Source organism: Aythya ferina (assembly GCF_964211825.1).
Source record: "Aythya ferina genome assembly, chromosome: 20".
Lineage (NCBI taxonomy): Eukaryota > Metazoa > Chordata > Aves > Anseriformes > Anatidae > Aythya > Aythya ferina.
Genome location: NC_140318.1, coordinates 11,319,364 through 11,339,438, shown reverse-complemented (window position 1 = coordinate 11,339,438; position 20,075 = coordinate 11,319,364). Strand labels below are relative to the sequence as shown.

The 20,075-nt window shown below is 55.5% G+C and overlaps 1 protein-coding gene across 13 annotated transcripts in view; it reads right to left on the bottom strand.

Moving 5' to 3' along the window:
• Positions 1 to 20,075, bottom strand: part of EXD3 (exonuclease 3'-5' domain containing 3) — a 300,789-nt gene that overhangs the window by 5,277 nt on the left and 275,437 nt on the right. For all 13 annotated transcript variants that reach the window (XM_084494495.1, XM_084494500.1, XM_084494498.1 and 10 more), the window contains one exon: positions 7,778 to 7,871. In XM_084494495.1, coding sequence (XP_084350621.1) covers positions 7,778 to 7,871 — 94 coding nt within the window. The remainder of the gene's footprint in view (positions 1 to 7,777; positions 7,872 to 20,075) is intronic.

Here is a 20,075-nt window from a genome sequence, read left to right as displayed (position 1 = left end):
TGTTCCTGCCGAGCTGGTGGATTGCTGCCATCACAACCAAAGTGCCACAAAACCCACAGTGTTTTTGGCAGCTCGGTGAAGGCTCTCACCGCTCGCGTCCCCGCAGCTGGGGCATGGCGGGTCACTGGATCCGGGCGGCGGAAGCGAGGGCTGAGCTGACTCCCATCCATCAGGATGCCTGGCAGCCGGGGACATGGGGCAGGCTGCACTCACTGCTCTGGGATGAGTCATTTTGGCAGGGGGGATTCGTCCTGCCCAGCATCAATTAAGACAATAAAAGGAAAAGGCATCTTGCAGCTCTCCAGCCACATCTCTGGGGCTTCCAACCTGCCCCTTTTGAGGATCAGAAATGACTTCGTTGGGGGCCAGCCACACTGAAGGGGGCACCAGGGGTCCTGGCTGGCTTGTCCCTGCATACCAACACACCAGGAATTTTGGTGGGAGAAAGCAAGGCTAAATGGCTACCCCATAATGGCCACCCTGTCCCATCAGAGCCACCCTATACAGTCTCCCTGAAGATGCAAAAAGCCAAACAATCAAAAAAAAAAAAAGTTTCTCATTTTCTACAAATTTTCACATCCGGTGAAACATCTGGCTGTTCTAAGATCCTCGAGTTGCTTGGAGTGAGGATAGTGTGTGTGTGTGGGGATCCTCATTCCTGGGGGCTTCTGGAAGACAGAGTCCACCAGTGGGAGGCTGGGGAGGGAGTGCAGCTCTCATCCCATCCCTGCCTCCCCCTAGCCCATGTGTCCTGATGGCACGGGAGCCCTCAGCCAGGCCACACAGGGACCAGCTCTCTGGGAAGGCCAAGCCATGGGATGTGCCCCAAGCACGTGGACCAGCCACCCTGGATAACCCTGGGCCAGTCACTTGCTTTCCTTCAGTCTCAGTTCATAACATGCAGACAAAAATATACTCTTTTCCTCTATTCTATTCATGGTGCCTGTTCTGTTCTTAAGCACCAAAACTGTATTGGACTCCAGGACCCCAATGGGATGGATCCAACCATAATCGCAGTGACAGTGACAGCAGCCAGCACTGATGCTGCATGAAAACCTTCCCACGCCACGGATGCCCCTTCCCAACCTTGCAGCATCTCAGCCCCAGCAGCATGAGGGCACAGTCAGCCTCGATGCCCTTGGCAATCTGCACTCCCTTTGGGCATGCTCCATCCATCCACCCTGGTGCTGCCTGCAGCAGCATCCCCCTGGCTCTTGCCAGTGGGCGAAGCAAATCAGAGACCTCTCCTTCCCTGCTAGACCTCCAGTTCCCCAGACACCCAGTCTCACCCCCCTGGTAGGTGGCTTGTGAGAAAGAGGCAGGCAGGGAGGAAAAGTTTGTCCCTTAAGAGCCCAGGAAAGAGAAAGGCCGTGATAGTCATCCAGTGCTGTGCCTTATGCCTGCACCAGCCCCCTCCTAATTGTAGTGCTTCAAAGGGTTGAAAAAGCTACATCACTTCAAAGTAACCATTTTTGAATAGGAGCTTGTAAAACCCCCTCTCCCCCTCCCACCGAATTCTTTGCAGGGCTTTTGAAGATGCCTGTGCTCCCCTCACCACAGTGAAAGGGCTGCTGGGCACCAGGCGCAGGGTGCTGGCCAGGCAGTGTCCACCAGGAAAACCATGGTGTGAAAAGGGCAGATCCTTGGGGAAAAAAAAAAAAAAAAAAAAAGTTTTTCCTGGGAAAAAGGGACATTTTTGGAAGGAGGGAGTTCTTTCTCCCCATGCAATGTTGCTCCAGTGGGGCCACACTGCAGCTCACCCCGACACTGTACCCTGAGCCCCAAGCGGGGGCTGAGTCCGTCAGAGGTGGAGCAAATGGCACATGGGGGGAGCGTGGGGCCAGGGGGACAGATGTGTCCTTCCAACATGCTGGGGTGGGGGGGGGGCGGGTGTCAGATCTGTGGTTTCATGAAATCTGTGACAGTTTGCACCAGAGGCTAGATTCCCACTGCAACCCTGCGGAGGAGAAATGAAAGCAATTCCTTACCAAATCAATTAGAAACACCTCTTGGGAACTAATAATCCCATTATAAAACATCTTGAAAATAAAAAGCTCTTTTGCCTCTTGCTCACTTCTCCCCCTCATGCCCTGCTCACCCAGGGATGACAGAGCCAGGCTTCACCTCAGGCACTGTGTGCAGCTTGGGGTGCCACAAGAGAAGGACACCAGCCTCTTAGACAGCCTCCAAGGGAAGACTACAGGGATGGTGAAGGGTCTGGAGGGGAAGGCGTGTGAGGAGCTGAGGGCCCTCGGTTTGTTCAGCCCCAAGCAGAGCAGGCTGAGGGGAGGCCTCATGGCGGCCTGCAGCTCCCTCACGAGGGGAGCGGAGGGGCAGGCGCTGAGCTCTGCAGGACCCGAGGGAACGGCACGGAGCTGGGACAGGGGAGGGTCAGGCTGGGGGTTAGGGAAAAGTTTTGCACCCAGAGGTGGTCGGGCACTGAACAGGCTGCCCAGGGACGTGGGCATGACACTGAGCCTCACAAAGTTCAAGAAGCATTTGGACAATGTTCAGACACATTGTCTGATTTTTTTGGGTGGTCCTGTGCGAAGCCAGGTGTTGGACCTGATGATCCTTGTGGGTCAGGATTTTCTATGGTTCTGTGACTTTATGACCCCAAAATAAACACAAAGCACAGCTGTAGCTTCCCCACAACAACACCTCACCTGATAAATCCTCGCAGAGAACATGGCTGTGCCCAGGGGAGCAAGGATGCTGCAGGACTCCAGTTTTGCTTATTTCTGCATCAGTTCCACCTGGCTGAGCAAGGCCACCCCCAGCAGTGGGAGCCAGCTCTCTGCAGCCCAGAGACATGCTCATTGTCCCCGCAGGAACCCTTCCTCCTGCCCCAGCCACTGCCATGGACTCCAGGGCCCCAGGATGGAGGTGGTGGCATGAGCCCACTGGCATGTGAGAGACCCCCTTCTGTCAGACCCACTGCAAGGCCATGTCTTGTGCCTTGGGGCACAGGATGGGTGCTGGTGCCCTAAAACCAGTGGCAGCTTCACCCAGGGGGATGTGGAGCCAGTGGGGTGCCCCAGGTAGGACACAGCATGCAGGGATCCTGTGGCCTCAGACTCAGGTGCTGCAATGGAGGAGGGTGGTCTTGTTCCAGAGACCCAAGAAAAGGGCTGCGTGCTCTGCTGAGAGATCCTGCCCACAGCCCAGGGACTATGAACCCGCTGGGAGGGATGGGGGCACGGGGTGGGGCATGTGCACCCCCCACACAGAGAGGCCACCAGGGCTGTGGGGTTGTATTCCAAGCCCACCATGACAGTGGCACTAGCACCCTGCAGTCCCTATGTCTGCACTGAGACACTCCCTCTTCCCCCCACTGCAAGATGGGGGCACAGGAGAGCCTGGGAAGCTGGGATGGAGCAGGATCAAACCCAGTGTGAAGCTGTGTCCGTTCCCCTTTCTCAGACCATGCAGCCCTGGTTTGGCTGCAAACAACCTGTCCCCATGTGTGGGTGCCCTGGGAACCCTCAGGGCTTCAGTGTCAGAGCACCAATGGGTAATGCCCCCTCCCTAGCCCCCCCCCCCCCAGTTGCCTGTTCCTACACTGTATCCTGCCCCCAGGACCTGTTTCTGGCCTGGGTCCTTCTGTGTCACCTAGGCAGATCCTTCACCACAGCCTCCTGCCCCAGCCCAAGAGACTTGGGGCTCCAGCAGTGCTTGTGCAAGCTGAACCCTTCCCACAGCCCCACAGCCACACCCAGCTGTCATCGTGCACACACACGGGAGACTCGTCCATAATTAGGCAATTAAGGATTAGGTGTTTTGGAGAAAGCGCATGCTGTAAAGACTTTGCACAAGTCTGAAAGCAGACCTGGGAGCATTCTTGGAGTACAAAGGTGCATGGGAAACCTCGCCGTGGTAAGAGATTGAACCTGATAAGAGGAGTTACGAGCCTGAGAAACACACTCGATTGCAGGGCGCTGAAGATGCCTGGTTATCTTTTCCTCCTCACAAAGTCAGATAAGCAAAGGACAAAGGACTTGGAATTGTGCAACCTGGCCTGGTCATGTTCTTGAGACGTTCCCAGGGCGGTGGCGGGAGGATGAGCTCAAGGCAAGGGGCACCTTCAGTTGCTATAATCTCTGCATGCCACCATGGGAACAAACCCCACCAGTTCTGCACTCCAAAGCTGGTGGCCAGGCAGGAGCAAAGCTTTGTGTGGCCCCAGCACATGTCCCCACCGCAGCCTCTGCTCCCAACTCTGTGTGGCACCTCTGCAGTCCCATCCCTGCCCCATCTGTAGGTACAAGTGAGAAAGACTCCTACACAACACTGCACGCTGGGGGATGAGCTCCTGGTTGCTTGGTCTGAGCTGGGAAGCCCCGCAGCCCATGGGTGCAGGCCCTTAAAGACTGGTGTCCTTCCCTGCCCAAAACTGTAGAGCAGCTGGACACATGCAAGGTGTGTTGGCCACCCCCACATGCCAGTTTTGGTGCTATGGATGAGGCAGCAGGGATGCATGGGATTCTCCACAAGTGTGAGAGCCGTTGTGGGACAGCAAAGCACGGGGACTGCATGCCTTCCCACGTGCCAGTCAGACTGGCCTGATGCAAAGCCAAATGTTGCAGATCAGGGAAGCAGAGCATAAAAAAAGCACATCCATCCTCAAGGCTTTAGACACAAGATGTGCTGTGGTGCATCGGAGCACCAGGCTGAGGAAAGCTATCTGGCCAGCCCATGCCCACCTACATCCAGGTGCGGCACTGTGCTGGCTCAGCCCTGGCTGGGAGCTGCTGTGCTCCTTCCCTGCTCACTGCAGTCTTGCAGCTCTTCCTCTGCCTGCCTGCACACCCCACACAGCCCCTGCTGGAGCTGAGGGCAGGGGAGAAAACCCTGAGTTATGGCTTCAGGGTTGGGGGGACAAAGCAGATGCCCTAGCCCATCTGCTTGGAGCCCCACCAACCCCATGCCATCCTGCCTCACTGCGGGGGCACTTCATGGCTGCTCCTCCAGCAGCACATAGGGCTGCACATATCCTCCTGCACCTGCAGGTTGCATGGAGGAGGGGCGGTACAGGTGTTGAGTACCAGCCCTGCCATGCTTTTGGCTCTCCAGGATGCTGCTTCAGGATACCCAACCCCCCTGCTCTGCTCCTCTGCCTCTCTCCATCCTGGAGTGGCAGTGAGGACATGTCCAGCAACCAGCATCACATGTAGCAGGAACAAGGGCTTCCCAAGGCAGCAAGGGCTGATGGGGTCAGACTGCTCCAGTCTGCATGTGGGGGAGCTGGAGAGGGTTTTTAAGCAGAAATTGGCCAGAGGCTGTACAAAGACAATGCTGCTGGGTTGGCTCATTATGTGATTTTTCCTGATAGAGCATCCAGTTGCTATCAGTTCTTCCCTCATGCAGCAGTGACACGTGGCAGCACACAAACACCCGAGGAGACTGGCATACTTAGTTAGCAGCACAGCTCCAAGCAAAGCAGTAATGGTTGTTTTTGTGTTTTACGAAATATTTCAGATGGAATGGGGCAATTTTATGATGAAAGAAGCCTATTCTGTTTGTCAAATCCTAACCTGCTCTAGAGGGCTACATCCTTTCCTTGCCTTTCCCAGGGACCAGATTACATCTGGCAGAGTATCCCCAAGTGCCAGGGCACCGTGCCAGCCAGTTATACCACAGTGACTAAGCAAGAAGCTTCCCTTGGCTGGACGAGAGCCTGTGACACATCCCATCCACCTGGGTCATTCAGGAGCCCATATGCTGCCAACAGCCTCCAGCCACATCACATCTTGCCTGTGCCATGTGGGGACCTGTAGCACTGTCACCTCTTGCTCCCCCATCCTCAGCCTGCTCCAGGCACAGAGCCTGCCCTCCTCACCCCCCCTAAAAAAAAAAAAAAAAAAAAAAAAAAAGCTGTTCTGGGCACCCCATTGGGAAAAAAGGCATCACAGGGCAAAGATGTTTGGGCTTGAAACAGTTTCCAGCAGTTCCATCCAAGCTCTTATGCAGGGAAAGTATGGCTGTGTCAGGGGGAAGGTTCCCTGCAACCTAGGTGCAAGGTTTCTTGCCAAGGCTTAGGATGCTGGACAAGCATCTGCCCATGGGCCAAGGGGATAAATCTGAACTGATGAGGCCCAGGCCAGAGCTGAGCTTGGGACTGCAATGGGCCAGCCAAGCAGTTCCCCTCCACCCACTCCCACCAGATGGAAAATGCAACAGAGATTGGAAAACAATTGTTATTTTTCTCATGAACTCTTGCTGTCTGGCCTGTCCCACTGCTGCCACTTTTCCCACCACCTGCCTGACAGTGGCACATCATCATCACATCCTTTCTCTTCTTCTCTTCCCCAAAACTTGACACAAAGTGGGCCATTCCAGGGACAGCCTACTTCAGTTCATGCTGATGCTCTCAATCCCAGCAGCACCCAAGCAGAGTCTGAACAGAAACAGAAATCCCAGTGTGGCAAGACACAGGGAACCTCCTGGCAGTTCCATGGGATCCCTGCTCTAGGCTTGGTGAGATCCACACTTTGTGCCCACCTGGCTGCTCCTGGGCACAGACACAGCCCAGGTGAATCAGCTTTTGTTTTGCAACTCCATTGCAGCAAAAGAGCACCCCCCCAAGGATGCTGTGGTGTTTTCTTTGCCACTGACTGCTCTGTGGTGAAGGATTCTCCTTGGCGTGGTTATGCCTGACATGGTGCTCCTGCCTGGTGCAGCAGCATGGGGTCCCTGCTGACCCCATCCCTCTGCAGCAGGGGAACCATGAGAGGCTGCAAGGCACAGGGAGGTGTGGGGGTCTTGCAGACATGGTGTAAAGGCTGGAGCAGTGAGGGGGGGGGCACAGAGGTGTTGTGGAGGAGCAGAGATGCTGTGTGAGCCCCCCAAGTGCCATCAACCCCTCTGAAGGGGGATGGGGAAAATGATCACACGCCTGAATGCAAACCACAGCATTGCTATTTCCCATACTCCAGAACTGGCTGAACAGGCCTGGCTGGTCCCTGGGTACACACAAACAGTGAGTGCCCTCACCAGAGAAACCATGGAGAGGATGCCCTGGCCTTTGGGGTAGTGCAGTGCTCCCAGGCTGCTGGCGCCATGTGAAAACTCACCACGTCCCTCATCCTCTGGGCCACGTGTGTTACCCCTGGCAAAGCTGCAGCCACCCAGCAGCACACAGTGGCCTGTGCCTTGCCCAGCTTGAGAAAATGGGAAAACTGAGGCATGCTGACAGGCAGTACAAGGGTTGGCAGCAGACCCAGGCTCGAGGGGTGCAGTGGGGTGAGCACACATTTCCCAAGCATTCATCATGACACCAAACTACGCTCCCCGTGCCAGTAGCAGCACTTAACTCATTCTGCCTGCAGCCTGACCTAGTTTAACAGCTTCTGTGAAGGTGAGAAAGGCACTGTGTTGCACATTAGCAACCACTGGCAGTGTGGAGGCATTTTGCAGCCCCAGCCATGTTTCCCAAGTCAGGCAGCAATGGCCTCAGGCTGACACTTGAGCCACCACTGGCATCTCACCCACCCCACACCTTCCCATGCAAAACCTAGCTGTGCTCCTGCTGGGCAATGCAGCTCTTCTGCAGGGGCTGCTGGGGGGCAATGTCTGTGCTCAGACGTGCATGAGCATGGCCAAGGAGGAGCCTGGGAGAGCTCAGCAGGTCCACATCTGTACCCGGCCACAGCCTGGTGCCAGGGTCCCCATTCCGTATCGGAGGGACCCAGCCCACGCGGGTGTGCGCAGCCCTGGGTCAGCTGCAGGACCCTGGTCTCTGACCGCCCCACCCAGCCCCCGCTGCCCGCACTCGTACTTGTGCCGCCGTCCCCCGCTGAGTGCTTGCTGCCCTCCACCAGCTGCCTCATCCTCTCCTTTGGGACCTTCAGGTACTTGTTGCAGTTGCACACCTGGGAAAAGAGGGAGGGAAGGTGGTGAGATGGTGGCTGGGACACCTACAGCCCAAGAAAATACCTTCAGCACACAGCCCCATCACTGGGCACTCCCACTCACGTGCATGGGGAAACTGAGGCACAGCCTGTCCCATTGAGTGGAGGTCGCACAATGGAAGTGGACAAAAACTCTGGGATGTACAAGCCACAAGATCCTCCATCCCAGAGGTGCCATATCTTTAAGTTGGGTAAAGCCATACCTGTCCTACATGATGCCTGAAAACACCAGAAACTGAGGTTTGCCTTGAAACATCAAGCAGACACCCAAAGGCTGGGCTGTGGGTTCACGACTTGTTCTCTTGCATCTCACTAAAGCTTTGGAGGATGGCTGTGGACGCTGAGATGTGTTGAGGTCTCGGCTTGCCCTGTTCGGCCACCTGGGCTGCAGCCACAGCCTGGCCCATGCACCACCTGACTCCTGGTTTACCATGGGAGTCTCCAACTGTCCGGCCAGGGTTGTCCCTGCCAGGCTTCTCGGGCAGAGCTCAGGGTACAGCTGGCAGCCAGATGTGCTCGGCCTCCCCTTACCCTCCCTGAGAGCATTTTAAGGCAGTGGAAACCAGCAGGATGATTGTTTTAAGGGTCTGTTTTTTTTTTTTTTTTTTTTTTTTTTTTTTTTTTTTTTTTTTCGCTTGCAGAGTGTTTTGGGCATGTTGCACGCAAGGAAAGCAGTGAGACAGGTGCATAACTTCACCAACCAGAACAAGTTCCCTGCCTGGGGGTTTGCTCCAAAGCCTGTTGAAACCAGAAAAACTTTCCACTGCCTGAGTGGGCACTGGCGCGGGCCCTCAGCAGCTCTGCGTGTTTGTGGTGTGTTGGCTGGAACAGCGCTAGGGTCACGGGGAGGTGCAAAGATGCCCCTGCTTCCCACACACTGTCTCAGTAAGGGTGATTTGTTTGAAAATGAGCTTGCCACGATGTCCCGGCAGATCTGCCCCGCAGCAGGAGGAGGGATTTCTACCTGCATCCTCTGCAGCACCTGCTAAACCAACACTCAGTCTCCAGCCTGGGCTACGAGAAGATGCCAGGCTCTGGTCCTTGAAGGCAGAGCCTGAGGTGGGCACAGCCCCACTGTAGCTGTGCAGTGGGGGCCACATATCCCAGCTGCGTCCTCCTAGCCCTGTGTGGCCTCAGCTCAGCAGAGCTTCTGCCCCTTCCCTGCAGCCTCCACAGCAGCAGCATGGCCCCAGCATTCTCCTTGCCTGGCAGAAGAAAGCATTTGCAGCCCCCTGGACACTGCTGGGGATGGAGAGGAGGAGGAGAGGGGGTGCCTGGATAGGCTGAAGGCAGCAGTCAGCCTGCCTGCATGTTATGCTGCTTGGTGCTCAAAGCCTGAACCCCTGCTCCAGCCTGGCAGAGCAGCAGCATGATCAAAACAAATGGAGATGGATGTGGTGCTGTTTTGAAAGCACCCAAGTGACTTGGGAGCCTCTGCATCACCCACAAAAGCTAATTTTGCAAAACTCCCCTCATTTGCATGACTGTGTGCATCAGGCATCTCCTGCTTTTTCTAATGTGGTTCAGATGCTTGCACCCTTCTCCTGCTCCCCAGTCCTGCTTTTTCTCACTCACTCTGGGAGAGCAGCAGATGCTGATGCATCCCAAGGACCCCTGTCCTGGAGCAGCATGTGGCCCCAGCCTGCCCGGCTCCATGCCAAAACCAGGCGCCCTCTGGGCTCTCATGTTATAAGTCATGTACCCAGAGGAAGTGAAACTGTGAAACCCCAGCAAAGCAGAAAGAAGATCTCAGCTGAGAGAACTTCAGTTGAGAGAAGCTCAGCTGAGGGGCCAGATCAACATTTTGAGTTATCAGATCATAAAGCAGATGTCACTTCAAATTTCACTGCCAACATCACATGAGGGAAGGTGACATGATAACAGGTGGAGGCTGCCCGATACCATCTGATCTGATCTTAGGCTTTGACTGCCTGGACTAGGCAGAGCTGGAGATCTCATGGTTCTCATTCATTCCTCTGCCTCCTGCCTTCCCTCTTCCTTCTCCAACTCTGCCCTGGCTCAGCTGTGCCTGTGAGCCATCCCTTGAAAGATGAAAGATAAAAAGGGAACAGGGGCATGGATGGATCCGGGGCAGAGAAGGGAGAGACAGACCATGTCCTTATACTTGAACAAGTGTCACCCGCTGCCCTGGGACTGCACAACCTCAGAGTTTCTGCACAGTGGAGCTGACCTGATGCTGATGCTGCAGGACAGGACCATCCCTCTGGGGCTCTAGGAGTTCACAGCCTGCGCAGGCCAGACCTGCAGGGCTGCCTCAACACCAGAGCTGTCCTGCTGCAGCCTCTAGCTTCAGGAGTTTTGGCTGCAGCTCCCACTTGCTCTGTGCTTCTGCTCTGCATTGCCTTGTCCCTGCTCCCTGAGGTCTGCTGTTGCCTTGTCACACCAAGTGCAGTGCATGAGAAGCTGCTTTCATACACTGCTGCTCTCCAGGGTGCTTCCTTCCCTGTGATGGGATTCCTAGGTGACACTGAAAAAGGGAACAACTAGTTCTGCCCCTCCAGAGCCACCCAAAGTCTTTGCGTGGCTGCAAGGGGCCAGGACATGTGAGGATGGCCGGGTTCTGTTTCATGCAGCCTATCATTGCAATGTGGGCGTGCTGGGCATGGGCATGGGGCCCTCATTCCCTCAGGTGCACAGGGTGACCTCAGGCAAATTTCTCTGCTTTCCTGAAATCCAGCATCCTTGCAACCCAGGTGCAATCCACCCCTCAGAGCCATGTACACCTTGGCTGCCTAGGGTGGCCGTGCATTTCACACTTGCTTGGGGCTCCTAGATGCTCTGCTATGTGCCTTTTGCCATCTCCAAAGCCTCCGGGCCTTCACCACCCTCAGCTTGCCAAAGCACAGGGCAGGCTCCAGAGCTTGATAAGCCACTTAGCAGCAGTGCCAATTAGCTGTAATAAAAATTGCAGTTAATTTTTTTTTTAATTCCTTGCCAAAATGAGACTATAGAAATGAAGGGAGCAGGGTAGTCTGCCACCTAGATAATGCCAGGCTGACTGGGTGCCATGCAGGGGCTGGTGGTGGCCTTAGGCTTGGTGCGGTTCCTGCATCCCAGCTTCACCACACAGGGGTTTGGAGCAGTTCCTGTGAGTGGCTGGTGCACAGGACAGCTGGGGACAGCCTCTGTGATGGGGAAGGGATGAGTTTTTCCTCCTTGGCTTGGTCTCCCCAGACCCATTGTGATTAGCCGTTGCCCCAGACAGCAGTGCACACATACAAACAAAACTCTTCACAGAGGTGAGACAGCAGGGCCCCGGCAGCACCTGAGGATGCTGTTGGGGTGTGAGCTGGGGCGACACTGCAACAGGAAGGGACACTGCATCTCCACCCCACAGCTTGGGGCACCTGAAGCAAAGGGGTGAGTTCTGCCCAGGAGAAGGGGGCTGGATGGCTGCAGCCCCCACCGTCCCCACAGGGTCTGAAAGCCCCCATGCTCTGTCACACAGAGGGTGCCTGTCTCTGTGGGTGCCCGGGAGCCATGTGTCCCGGCACAGCCTGCGAGCACACCTCCAAGGAGGAGCAGCTAGTGCTTTCTCACGCTAGGGCAGCCCTTGCCAGCACACGCTTAGTCACTGGTAAATCCCAGCTGAGATCTGCTCTGCCCGCTGTGAAACAGATCTTGGCTGCACCCCTGCTGAAGCAATCCCGGCGCTCGGGAGCCATGGCGGGTGCACTTTCCCACGGCAGACCGGCTTCTAGCGCCCCGTGTGAATCAGCCCTGTCGCAGGCAGTGCGAGCGGGGCCAGTGCTGGATGCCCAGTGTGGTGCACGTGCAGGTGCATGGGCACTGGTGCTGCTGGTGCCAGCTGGGCAGAGACGGGCACGCACTTCCCAGCTCCCGTTGCTGCGCCATGGCTTGGCCGCCCATTCAGCTCCATGCCAAATGCAGGCTTTTTTGGGCGGCTGGGATGGCTGCGATCTGCCTCTGCTTCCCTGGGCTTTGCTTGCTGTGTCCATGTCAAAGGTGAGGAGTGAATCTGCTCCATCTCAGCTCAACCTGTTTTCCTCACTATGGTCCCTCACTGTTGTCCCTTCTCCCTGCTCCCATCTGCCCAGTGGAGCTGTATCCTGGTGCAGGCACCATCACTTCCACAGCTCCTGTCCCACTGTTCCCGCATCTGCTGCGCCCACAGCAGCAGCTGTGCCAACCCCCACCCCAAGAACTATGACACCAAGAGCCACCACCAAGAACTATGACATGGGGAGAAGGGGTGATGCCAGTGGCCCCGGACCAAGAAGACATCACAGCGAGTCAGTGCCGATGGATCCCTGTGCTGGGTCAGCTGCAGCCCCAGCAGCGTGAACTGCCCTGGCTCCCCCTGGCTCTCCCTGTCTTCCCAGGACAAGGAGGACAAGGCAGCAAGGTGCCTTTTGCAATGCTGGGTTGTCTGGTGGCGTTTTTGTTTAGGGCAAGATCCCTGCCTCTCCCACCCCCTGGGGGGGATTTCACTGGCAGTGACGCACAAACTCAAGGGACTGGATGCTCCAACCTGGAGCTCCTGGGCCATCTCAGCATCCTGTCCCCACTCTGGGCCTCCACCTTTTCCTTAAGCTCAGAGATAACATAGGTTCAACAGACAACAGGAACCAAACTTTCTGGCACTCCAGAATGGCCCTGAGAGCCAGTGTGAGCTTGGCTGAAGAGGCAGGTGTGAGCCCAGCTGGAAGTTCAGAGGCTGGTGCCCAGCAACTGGAAGGTGCGGTGCAGGATGGAGAGGAGCCAGGCTTGCTCGTTCCTTTGATATCCTTGAACTCTGCATCATTCAAGTGCTCTGAGAGTTATCCTGGTGGTGCTGATCTTTGCACAGAAGAATTGTCCCCAAAATAGTCTCCAGGCCTGCAGGTCTTCTCCCATTCACCCTGCTGACACACAGCACCAGGCCAGTATCACTCATCAGTGCTGAAGGCTCTTTTCAATATTGTTTTTGCTGGTGAGATGCAACTCTTTGCCTGGAGAGCTTCTGGCTTAGGAAATCCTCAATATATCAACATCAGCTGTAAAGGACAATACTGGTAGTGCCCAGAGTGAACTATCCGGGGCAACTGAGGGCAGCTCATGTCAAGACAATTCCCTGGGCGTCTTCTGCTCGCCATATCACAGGACTACTCAACAGCCACCTGCAGTAATATCTCTTTTCCTACTCACCGCCTACCCTCTTCCCTTCCTTTCTTTCCCTCTCTCTGAGATGGATATCATGTGGTGAAAGGGCCACTCCTCCGGATGGAGGTTGCAACTCTCATTCTGGTTGTGAAACCAGAGTCCTTAAGTAAAGTTTCTTTCAGGGATGTATTGAGAAAAGAAAACTTGCCATAATGGGCATGCAGGTTGCTCAGGCCCAACCAGCTCTCAGCAGCACAGGTTGCTCACGTGTGGCCTCCAAGCCCTGCTACACAGACATGTCTGACTCTTTGGGACCCCCTGCCCATGACCCAAAGCAGGGAGGGCCCAGAAAGGAGGGAGATGGTGGGAAGGACAGTAAAAGAAAATCAGTAACAAGCACTGGCAAATTCCAAGCAGGAATTCCGAGTCAGGTTTCATTATCTCCTGCTCATGCCCCCAGCTTCTTCTTGCTGCAGCCACAGCTTTGACCTTCAGACACTCCCTTCCTCCTCTCCCAAACAGAGGGCCTGGATTCCCCTCTGACCTGCAGCAACTCCAAGGCCCATGCATAAAGTGTGCAAACCTCAGCAATCCGACCTGGAGGTACTCCCCACACTCCTGCAGGTGCAAAGGCTACCTCCTGGCACAGCATGATCCAGGCCCTTGGGACAGCTGCACCTCCCAGAGGAGCTTCAGAAAGCAGTGGGCTGGGCTACTTCCCCTCCCTTTTGTGCCAAGAGCTTTTCTTATTGACCTCATCACCAGCACCCCAGGAATCTTAGTGGTGCATGTTGCTGCTCCTGCTCTGGTACAGATGGTCTAACATCTTGCCTTGAGTGCCAACAAACCCACTGAAGCAGCAGAGCTAGCGCGGGTGTGTGAGCCCAGTGCCTTGGGGGAGTGGTTGCTTTCAGTGCACCAGTCTTCTTCAGCCTCCACTGAAACCCATCTGCCAGCAAAGCAGCAAGAGCCATGCCAGGAGATGAACCGTGATGACCACATGGGACTGCAGCCTCAGCATCATTCAACAGTACTGGTATGGCCCTGTGAACTAAGTGACGGGCTGCCAGTGGAACCACAGGGCTGCCGGTGGGTCCCTGGGATTACACAGGGGCATTTTGGTTCACATAGAGGGAAGGGCTCTGTTTATTGAATCATTAACATCACTTCCCTCATCGCCAGCCAGGTACTCTGAGAGGTCTCTTAGGCAAGTGCTGACCTAGCCCAACCCTGCTAAGCTGGTAAGATGACATGGGATCCCATGCCAGCCTGGTATGGCGTTCCCACTGCTTTCTCTGCTCCCGCTTTGCTATTAGTCATCTGTTTCTGGAAGGTTTCTCATGCATAATAAAGTGTTTCAACACTTGCATAAGCCAGCTCTTCTCATCAGGAGTGACCCGTTGCATTTCCCAATGCTTTCCCTAGGCAGTCCTTCTGAGTGCCATGAAATACAGAGTTAAAACACAAAGTTTTCTATCCCCCTCGGAGGCAAAAGGTGTGGGAAATCGAACAGATAAGAATGCCTTTAATTAGTATCATTTGCATAAGCTCTGGGAAAGGCTCACCTGACAGCTAGAAGGGCCTCATTTGTCTGGGAGCACAAAACAAGAACCACAGGCACTGAAACGGGCAGATTAGTGGAGCTGACAAGATTGGGGAGATAGCACCAACAGAGGTCAGCCCCGGGGAGAGGAAAAGCGGCCAGGGCTGACACAGCCCTGGCAGGCACCACTCCAGTGGGGTGCCCCTGTTGAGGCTCCCTTTTTGGGGCAGCCCCCTCTCTCATCCCAGTGAGAGCAGGACATGGCTTTGGATGGCAGGGGTCCGTCAGCTCCTCCAGACAAGGAGAGGGAAGCTCTCCTGCAGTGGAGAAGCACAAACAAGTCCCCGGGTGATATAGGGAAGATGAGAGAGTGGGCTCAGCATCCAGCAGGGATGGGGCCAGGGTTTTGCCTGCAGCACCCTGATCCCTCCAGTTCTGCCCTGAGCTCCCAGGCACCTTGGCATAGGAGCCATATCAGAATCATAGTATCATTAAGGTTGGAAAAGACCTCCAAGATCATCTGGTCCAACTATCCCCCTACCGCCTACACATCTCCCTGTACACACTCACACCTTCCTTCACACAAGCATGTGCTTCTTTTGGACCTGAGGTGCCCTCTGCATTGGCTGAGCATCAGAGGCACTGTCCCTGCAGTGACAGCAGCTCTGGGTGCCATGCTGTGTTGTTCCATGCCATGCCATGCCATGCTGTGCCAGCTGCAGCGCCTACCCATCAGACACGCTCACTCCTCTCTGCGCACACGTGCTCACAGCTGCAGGTCCCTAACCACAAACCCCATCCCGCTGCTGCTTCACCGTCGCACTGCCTGGGGTAGTCAGCACTGCACTGTGGGCGATTAATCGTCAGCGACACCGAAAGCCCTTTTCATTACCTCAAGGCCTTTGCAATGATGAGAATCTTACCCGACATTGCACCTAAACCCACATGCAAAGCTGAATTTCCCAGGGGAAAAAAAAAAAAAAAAAAAAAAAGTAAGATGCTCAACCCCTCGCTAATGCTGTGTACAGTCATATGCATCCCCCCCCTGCCCCGGTCCCTCCATCTCTTGCAGCTGCATCTCAGCTGTCTCCAGTCTCCTTTGTTCATTTTTCCTCCTGACTAGCTGGGCTGCAAGCTTTGGAGATGGGGGCTGAGCCCCTCTGAAAAGCTTGAGCTGCAGCAGCACCCGCACCCTTGACCCAACCTTAACCGTAGCCGTAAGCCCTGTTTATACAGCATCCAGCACAATGGGGTGCTGCTCTGGGACAGGCTCCTAGGGGTTACAACAAGTTTAATAACAAAGCCAAACCAGTAATAACCGCCTTATAATGAGGCTGCTCAGCATCCCCAATGCCTTTATTTCATGGTGAGCTCCACACCAGGAGCTCCTGGGGCCAGCGGGCAAGCCATTCCTTCCCACCCTCGCCCTGCCTGACCGCTGGTGTCTCAGTTCCTCCAGCCCTATGCCAGCATGCTGCCTTCTGCCTGCATAAATGAACTTCCCTGTTTTATAGCCACCTCTGGGCAATGGTGAGCCCCTCCTGAGTGTGCAAATGTGCATCCCGCAGCCATCAGATCCAAGGAGCATACCTCCTGTAGGTCCGGTTCTGAGCCATCTCAACAGAGCCTGTGCCATAGCAGGAGAAGGGTTAACTTGCCCAGCTCTCCACAGTGCACCTAATTGCTGGTCCTCTCATCAAACTACAGAGTTTTATCTAGTTGCATATGAGATCTCAGCTCTTGGCCTGAGGATGTTCAAGGCTGGTGGATGCGAGTGCTGGAAAAAAGCAACCCAACTCAAGCTCTCAGATTGCCTGAGCTCTGGACACAGAGAAAGGGTCTTGTCCGTATTAGAAAGGATCTCAACTGAAATCTAACAGGTGGAAATCTGTCTAAAAAGTATCCTCTAAACCTTCAGGAGCATTTGATTTTGGCACCAGGAGCAAGTCCCGGAGATGCATTTTCCGACAATGAAAGTCAGAGCCTTGAAACTGTAAAGGGCAAAAGCTCTTCTTTCTACACACAAGACCACCACTCAGACCACTAACAGTCACTCACGGCACTGTTCTTAGTTACCTGACTGCACACTGGCCCTACTGGAATCTGTTTTCTGCCTGATTCACGTGCCACAAAAACGTAACACTGAAAGCAGAGGCTATGTACCTGCACCTTCCTCCCAGGGTAGGGGTTCACAGAGTTGGATGTGCAGTCATCCTCAAGGCTCTGTCCTGTTCTCCAGGTGCTAGGCAAGCTTTAGGAAATTATACTTATTATGTATTAAGACAACAGCTACCCTTCTTCCTGCTTGCCCTGGCTTTCCCTGGCAGCTGTCCCTCCTCTGCACAGCTGGGCTCATGGGGTCATCTGAATAACATTGCCAGAGGGTTTCTCTCCATACTCCACAATGAGCCTTCCAAGTCATGTCTGTCTAAAATCCGTGCCCCAGAAAGGTCTCTGCTTTTCTCCAGAGCAGTTTTCAACCCTGTGCAAAGGGCTGAGGCCACCCTGGGCCAGGTGCTCTATTGCTCCTCTCCTCTGTGGCCAGGTGGCTCACAACCTCCCCACCTCACCCACTCCCTGCTGCCTCCCATGGGCCCCTGTGATGGGTGCAGCAGCCAAGGCAGAGCTGGGTGGTGATGGTGGTGGCCGGGAAAGCTGGGCTCATGTTTCAACTTCTATTTTTATCTGGGAACCAAAGCCTGCCCATGGTGCAATCTGGAGGCCCCCAAGGGACACACTGCCTCCCCACCTGGCCAGATACCATCAGCTCGCTACCTGCCTTCCCTGTCAGTGTGCCAAACCTCCTGGGAGAGGGCAGCATCTTCCGAGGCACCCAGGTATCTCCTTCTATGGTGGGGGCAGGGGCTGGCACTCGACACCAGGGGCACTTCATCATACCCAAATGCCTGGGGGCACCAGGGCAGCTCGTGCCCACACTCACCCCACCACCAGCAGTGCTACCAGTGTCCCTGTTCAAGCTTGGCCACAATGCCATGCTGTGCACCTCCACAGGACAGCACTGGCCCAAGAGGGCCACGATTCACCCCCTGCCCAGAAGCTGTGGTTGAAAGGCAGAGGGATGATCTTGGTCTGGAAAGGTAATAGCGCAGTGACCAGTGGCAGCATCATGGCAAGGAGCCAGGAGCAGTGTGACAGCAGCCACCCCAAACAGCCCATCTGGTCACTGGCTTAGCACATGTGTGTGGCTCTGCCATCCCACTGCACAGCGCAGAACACCATCACGGAGCTGGGACCTGTGACAGATCTGTAGGTTTTTGTTTAAAGAGCAACAAAACAGATTTAGTCAACATGGCTGCAGAAAAATGGAACATTCAGCATCTTGAGCCCGAGGAGCTTGCTCAGCTTGCAGGCTGTGCCAGACAGGGACCCAAGCCAGGACCTGGGTGCCTCAACCTAAGAGCAGTCTCCCTGACACAGGAACACCATTTTGGAATGGTGTTACAACACTGACAGCATCAGAGCATAGCCCACAGTGTCCATGATGGGCACCAGCGGACTGGGACACCTTCCTCCCCCAGCCAGCAGCAGTACCTGCTGCTTTAATTGGGGTGAGAATAGAAGCTGCAGCAGAAAACGGGAATTAAAAAAAAAAAAAAAAAAAAAAAAAAGCGTGAGAAAGGAAATCTGAGCAAGGCCTGGAGCGATCTAACCAATCCAGCGGAAACAATAGCCCAGGAAGAAAAACCAGTTCCTACACATAAGGTAGAATAGGCTGGGAACGGCTGGAGGAGGGGACGGGAAGGCTAACCCCGTGCGCTCCCGGCTTGCAAAACAACCCAGCCTTCAGAGCCTGTGGGCTGCCAGGGCTGTGCTGCCCTTCCTGCAGCACCCAGGCAGCACGGGGAGACGCAGCCCCAGTGTCTGGGACCCTGCGGGGCTGTATCCTGCACTGTGTGGCTCCGGGTGAGGGAGAGAGGGACTGCTCCCAGCCAGGTCTGCAGCCTGGAATAGCGGAGTTGGTGGGAAAACCCCAGTCCTTCACTGGGCCATCTTGTACCCATGGGGTGGGACAGAGCAACTCATGGCATCACTCCTCCAGCTCAGGTTTGGCAGGGCTCAGCCCAGACTCTTGGTTTAACCCAGATGGGATTAGCACCCAGTCTGAGATTAGCCCTGAGGATGGGATTAGCCCCAAGGCAGGCTCACCCCAAACCTGGGCTCAGCCCAGTAAGCAGCAGGTCCTGGACAGGTGCCTGGAGGGCAGCGGGTGCTGCTGTGCCACAGGGGTTCTGGTGTCCCCGGGGGGTGGGAAGCTGTTCCTTACACCTGCCCATGGGGCAGCACAGACCTATCTGGGCACCACACCACAAACACGGCCCTTTGGGGAAAGAGCATGGATACAGCTTCCTTCCCTCCTCCCCATGTCCCATGGCACAGGGCTGGCAGGTTTAGTGGCTGCTGATGAAAACGTACAGGGACCCAGACGAAGGATGCAGGCACCTCACTGCTAGGGCAACCTGTCCATCTGTCCCTCCCAGCTGGCCTGGCTCATGCCCACCCTTGCTACCCAGCCCAGCTCGGCAGCCTGGCACGCAGCAGGGCAGGCAGAGCAGCTCCAGCACGGGCCAGGCCTGTCCCCTGCCCTGACACAGCAGGGGGGATGGATGTGGCCCCTTGCAGCCTGGTTGGGAGTCCCTTACCAAGACCACGGATGGGCTGGACAGTTCCGATTTTGAAGCAGAAGCTTAATTGCTGTAATAACAAACCCACCATCAGGACCTGCACTGAACTGCAGGCACTTCCTTGCACCCGAGGATTTCTGTTCTCCACAGCCCTGCTGCTCCGCAGGACCACAGGCCGTTCTCCCAGCCAGCTGCGCTGGGTCCATCCTCCTGGTCCTGCACCTCGGAGCCCTGATGGGGATGCAGGGCTTGTTCCCAGCGTGTGCTCCATGCACTGATGGAGCAGTCCCCATCCCACTGGGCTCCAGTAGCCTCACGAGGCAGCGGTGCTCTCAGCCTGCCCTGGGACTTGGCCTTGTTTGGTGCACACAGGAGGAGCCAAAGAGAGCAAGGGCAAAGCTGTTCCCAGCACATTTTTCTGTTTTGACACACTTGCAAGCCTTCTCAGGCTGCAGCTGGGTTCCCAGCACGCTGTCTTGCCTTTCCAGCCTGCTCCCCTCAGCGAGCAGCACATGGGGCCCTGGATTCCCCAAATATCTGGCAGGGAGCAGCACAGGACAACTGCACAGTGCAGGCAGCGGTTCTCAGCTCAAGGTGCAGGCAGGGCTGTCTGCATGGCCTGGGGCTGTCCCGGGTCCCTGCACTGAACCAGACCTCACAGCTGGTTCAGGATCAGCTCTGCAGGTTGGGAGCCCGTAAAAATCAGCTGCGGTGCAAGTGCACAGGACATGTGTTGTGATGAGAGCTGGACACCCGACAAGCAAAGCCAGCCTTTAGTTTAACAATGAAATAAAGATCCTAAGGCAGAGATACCACATTTGCAACACCATGGGGCCCTTTGGGCAGCTTGCCAGC